Raw genomic sequence first — 5,689 nt, 5'->3', positions numbered from 1 at the left:
AGAAAGAAAGAAAGAAAGAAAGAAAGAAAGAAAGAAAGAAAGAAAGAGAAAGACCTCTTGGCAGAGTTTAGTAGCTGACGCCTACCTATAATCCCAAAACTTTTGAGGCCAATGCATGAGGATTGCTGTGAGTTCCAATCCAACCTGTGATACTGAGGAAGACTGTCTGAAAAATGGGGGTGGTGGTAGTTCCCACTTAAAACTTTCCTCTGTCCATTTTGAGCTGGCTTTGAAACAAGGCCACGATAAGACTTGAATGGAGGTTCACAGGCCCTATTTGCGCTACTTCAACTTGTCCATCCAGAAAAAGAAGTGATTAGAATGCTTTTGATAGGTTACAAATTTTTTTAATTAAAAAATGGCAGGGTCTCATTATATAGATCAAGATCAGAGATTTGCCTATCTCAGCCTTTTGAGTGTTAGAATTTAAGGCAAGCACTACCATGAGCAGCCAAAAGTTTAAAAATTGAAAACTAAGCACTGTGAATGAATGCCACCTTTAGAAGTAACTCCCATTGTTCTAAAGCCGGGCCCTCAACCTGTATGGAATCCTTCCACACCAAGAGTGTTCTCTGAAGACTGATGACATGTGCTGAGTCCTCAGCTGTGACTCAGCACATGCAAATACAGAGGTGAGCTGTCTGTAGTCTCCACCCAAACTTTTGCCAAATTTAAAATGACAAAATTTCCTTCCAGGAACAATCTTAGTCTTTTCAACTGAAACATGATTCCTTCCAAAGTCTACATCAGTAGAAACGTCTTGCCCTGTCGTCCATTGTCAGCCCACCTCCGGGGGAACAGATCTCAGAACTGGTCCTCAGGACATTTGACTGGGTTCCCAGAGCTTCAGTGAATGTTGCAAGCCCATGCCCCTTGCCACCACAGTGCCTGGGTCTTCCCAGAGCGCTCTCATCACAACTCAGATCTACAGCGCTTCTGCTGCTTCTTCAATTACATACAGCCTCATTTTCCTCAGAGCTCCGTGAGCCCAAGGGCTTGCTCCTACAGCGGCTAGCAGCTTCAGTAAGTTTTCGGTCACAAGTTTACTTTAAAGGCTGAGTTCTCCTGCTGTGTGCATGTATTATGTGTACCCAACGAATGATGCTCGAATCACTTTAGAGTGTTTTTTGCTTTGGTAGGTGACAGCATGCCCACTGTCACATTGTTCAGTTGTTGACTGATTCCTTCAATCATTCGTTCCTGGCATGTCTGAATCATCCAAGGTGGTGCTGACCAGAATCAGGACCCACTAATGGCTCCACTGATTCATCCAGCCTGGTCTGGCAGCCCAGAGTCTCTCAGAAGAAAAAAAAAAATCCCTAGGGTTTGAAGCTTAAGTGTGGAAAGCTGTGGCTGGCACATAGCAGATGACTTAGGCGAAAGGGGAAGAGAAGTCAGCAGGGCCACAGGATGCTGGGAAAACACCTCCAGACAGGCCAAAGGCTTGGTGCAGGAGCCAAGCCCTACAACTCCACCCTCTTTCTTCGAGCATGGCTAACTTGTGTTATCCATGATCCTCTGGGGTCCCCTTCCCTGTTCTTTCTCCCTGTCTTCCCCCCACTGCTTCCTCACAACATCTGTCTAACAAGCTCCCTGGTACCCTGAGGTCCTTAGCTCAGCCTCTCCCCGGGGCTCTTCACAGTTTAGGGCGAGAAGACAACTCAAGCGGGAGTCTCTGGATTTCTTTTACATTGCTCATATTCTAAGCAGGTACAGGTCAGGTTTGAGAGCTGGGCGTGATGGTAAGATCTGTAATGCTCCACTTGAGAAATACAGAAAGGAGTACCAGGAGTTCAGGGTTCGCCTAGACCAGATGATGACTGAGTTCAGACTGGGCTAGATCTCAAGACAAAACAACCAAGCAGAGCTAGTATGTAAGGACCCAAAAGCTCAGTTTACTCGGTCAAACACACAGAACTCCCAAGTCTTACCTTTTTGACCACCGGTAGCAGGCTCTTCCCTGGCCACAGCAATTCAAACCTGGGATCCTGTGTCCCCCAGATCTTTTCATGATCATCCCTTCCCTGAAGAAGATATCACATTAAGCCATCATGTTCACACTCACAGTTCAAACTTGGCTTGCTCAGCCTCACAGCGCGGAGCTACATAAACCGACTCTCACATAGCACCCCTCCCCCACTTGCTTATGCTCTCTTTGTCAGGGTGGGCATGCCAGCAGAGACTCTTACAGGCAGTTTGGCCAAACGTAGCCCTTTCCACACCTGTGGGCCAGAGATTCTTCAACACAATGTACCTTCGTGCTAAATCCTCCCTGTAGCCACTAGGGGTACAGCTGAGATGGCATGTGGCTGCAACTGAGATGGGGAGTGCCCTCCTCTGAGTCCAGCACATTTTTACATGGCTTTACACACGGCTGTATCAACCAAGCCAAATGAAGAAAGGAGAGCAGAGCTGCTGGCTACCAAGCAGTGATATTTTCAGCGGGGCATGGTAGCATATGCCTATCAGCCCAGCATTTGGGTGGTACAGACAGATGAATCAGTAGTTCAAGGGCGTCCTCAGCTACATAAAAAGAGTTCCAGGCAAGCCATGAGACTCTGTGTCAAATCAAAATCTAGTATCCTGAGTTTGAAGGATATGCAATAACAGTAACTTGAGAAAAGGAAAATTATTTTGAAATAACTATTAGCATTGCTCTTGACTGAGATGAAAACTGTGAGCTCCGGGGCTGGAGTGATGGCTCAGTGGGTAGGAACGATCAATGCTCTGGCTGAGGACGCGGCACCCACATTGGTCAACTCACAGCCACCTGTAAGTCCAACTGCAGGGATCCCATTCCCCCTTCTGAACTCTGTGGAGGTGCGCGCGCGCACACACACACACACACACACGCACACACACAAACATGCATGTCCACATAGTTAAAATTAATTAAAAATCACTTAAAAGGTAAGCTCTTTATATGAGCAAGCCCTAGTATTGGGAAGGAAACATAGTCACTGATAAATTCCCTATCTATTTATACAACATACGTCACGAGGTATTATTTTAAAAATAATTATCTAGAGGAGCTATAAGTAGCTTGCATACATGGTTGGGTGATGGCACATTGCGTGTTTGAGCTCTCATTCCTGCGAGAATACTGTATGTTTTGAACATTCCCACTGCTGGGTTACAGGGAGCTGCTGTTAGCACACCAGAAAGATGGGCGAGCTGCAGCCACTGCTTCCTGTAGGGGCCACTTTGCTTCCCATGAGCAAGTCACTCTAGTTCTGTCTGGAGGGAGAAGCCCATGGAAGGCCTGGCAGGCTCATCATTGTCACCAGCTGCTACATAAGGCATTCATACCCACCAGCTTCTTTACATCTGTCTGCAAAGACCCAGCCCTGGAACTTACAGGCCCTTTGGTCCCAAATCATGGATGAAAGACAGCTGGCTTACATCAAGGAACTCTGTCTAAAACAAAAACAAAAGAACAAACAAAAACACTTTAGAAAATAAAATAAATCAGAAGTAAAGGAGGAAGAAAAAGAAGACGACGTTTGTGGGTTACAAAAGCCATGTATTAGGTGCTACTGGGTATGAACGTGTTGGCTTACTCCACAGACTAGAGAGGTCAATAACAACAGCACCGCACAGAGAAAGGGCTAAGTACAAGCTTACGGGCCCAGCGTGGTAGTGCAAACCTGACACACAGCACTTGGGAGCTGAAAAGAGGATCCTTGGACCCTGTCAGCAACGGCCAGATTGGAAAAAAAAGATAAGCTGGGAATGTGGCTCTTTTGGTAGAGTGCTGGCTCAGCCAGCGCAAAGTCCCTGGTTCTGTCGGCAGCAGCTCACAAACAGGTCTCTGTTCAGAAGTTCAAGATCATCCCTTGCATCCTAATAGCAAATTAGAAATAATACAAAAACTTGACAGAGAAGACATTCGCCCAGGAATGGGGGGGGGGGGGGGGGGGGGGGGGGGGGGGGGGCGGAGGAGATGGGTAATTGGACAAGCAACAGAGTCCTGTGGGAGAAGCAGCCAGCCACAGGACAGCCATAACAGGGGCTATCTCTGACATGAACTCAGTGGCTGGCTCTTTGATCACCTCCCCTAGGGGTGTACAGACTTGCCACAGAGGAAGACAATGCAGCCAGTCCTGATGAGACCTGATAAACTAGGGTCAGGTGGAAGGGGAGGAGGTCCTCCCCTATCAGTGGACTGAGATAGGGGCATGGGAGGAGATGAGGGAGGGAGGGAAGAATTTGGAGGGGGTGAGAGAGGGGGCTACAGCTGGGATACAGAGTGAATAAATTGTAATAAAAATATATTTTAAAAAACCTTCAGAGCAGGGTGGGGGTGGGGCTGTACCCTCAGAGGAAGGAGCACCAGGTTTGTAACTGGGATTAACAAAGGAAACAGCCATTTTTCCTTAAAATATTTATATGTGTTTAAAAATATCTAATACCAGTATTGAAAGAAAAACAAGAACTGTCTCAGATCTGTCAGGACTTTTAAGCATCAACCAACTCTTGAGCATCTTTCCTGAAGAAAGTAGGTTTTTCAAATTTAAAAGGACTTAAGTAACTTTTTTAAATGCCCCACTGAATATATCTACACACAGCAATTTGAAAATTAAGGATTCTAAAAGTCCAGGTCTTTGGTTTGCATTTCTCATATAAAACACGATGACTCAGCACTGCCCATTTTTTTGTCTGATTTTCAGAGAAAAAAAAAAATTCAGTTGGAGAAAGTAGTTACTTAGAAATGACAGACTATCAATGTGAGATCCAAAATCTTTTTATAATCCTAAACCATAGCTTCTCAGTTTATCTCCAAGGAGCAGACAGATAATGTCTAGCCTGGTTTTCCTCTGAAGAAGCCATCATTAAGTCACAGTTAATTTGTCTAACATCACAGAACTAGGAACAGAAGAATAAGACATGGAAGCAATGATCCATGGAAAGCAAGCCCAGAATGGGGTACTCACATCTGTAACCCCAACACTCAGAAAGTTACAGGGCAGCCTGGTCTCCACAGCAAGCCCTTGTCTCAAAGACAAACAACAACAACAATAAACAACAAACAGTAAACAGGTGTGGTACCTCATGCCTGTAATTCCAGACTTTGGTCTCAGCCAAGTTCATCCTCTATTACATAGCAAGCATGGGGATAGCCTGGGCTACCATGAGACACTGTCAAGAACAATCAAAAAACCAAGGGAACCACATGTTCACTAATATATAGATATTTTCTTTTTCAAAAATAACTTTTGTTTATTTGGTGTGTGCGTGTACGTGCCTGTCATCAACTTCTGGGAATGGCTCCTTTCCTTCTACTGTGTGTGTGTGAGTCCTGAACATCAGGGTTGGTAGCAAGCGCTTTCACCCACTGAGCCATGTCACGTGTGTGCTAATTTAAAATTGAGAATTTTCTTCAGGAAACTGAGGCAGGAGGATTACTAAAAGTTTAAGGCCAACTTGGTCTATATAGTGAATTCCAGAGTAGCCAAGGCTACATAGTGAGACCCTGCTTCAAAAAACCCACCCAGGGGCTACCAGGATAGCTCAATGGGCAGAGGCACTTGTTGCACTGGCCTAAGGACCTGGGCTTGACCCCAAGGTCCCATGGTAGAAGGAGAGAGCAGACATCTGACCTCCATGAGTATGTGGTGAAACTCATGTGCCTAAACTTCATACACACACACACACACACACACACACACACACACACACACACACACAC

The 5,689-nt window shown here is 45.8% G+C and overlaps 1 protein-coding gene across 6 annotated transcripts in view; it reads right to left on the bottom strand.

Annotated features, from left to right (window-relative positions):
- The window catches only part of Pld1 (phospholipase D1), a 194,759-nt gene that overhangs the window by 100,164 nt on the left and 88,906 nt on the right, over positions 1–5,689 (bottom strand). For all 6 annotated transcript variants that reach the window (XM_055625940.1, XM_055625944.1, XM_055625943.1 and 3 more), the window contains 2 exons: positions 3,359–3,417; positions 1,932–2,024 (listed from right to left, as the gene is read on the bottom strand). In XM_055625940.1, coding sequence (XP_055481915.1) covers positions 1,932–2,024; positions 3,359–3,417 — 152 coding nt within the window. The remainder of the gene's footprint in view (positions 1–1,931; positions 2,025–3,358; positions 3,418–5,689) is intronic.

This window comes from Psammomys obesus, unplaced genomic scaffold, assembly GCF_907164565.1.
Source record: "Psammomys obesus unplaced genomic scaffold, mPsaObe1.curated_primary_1811, whole genome shotgun sequence".
NCBI lineage: Eukaryota > Metazoa > Chordata > Mammalia > Rodentia > Muridae > Psammomys > Psammomys obesus.
Note: the sequence above shows the minus strand (reverse complement) of the source record. Positions and strands in the feature narration are given on the sequence as shown.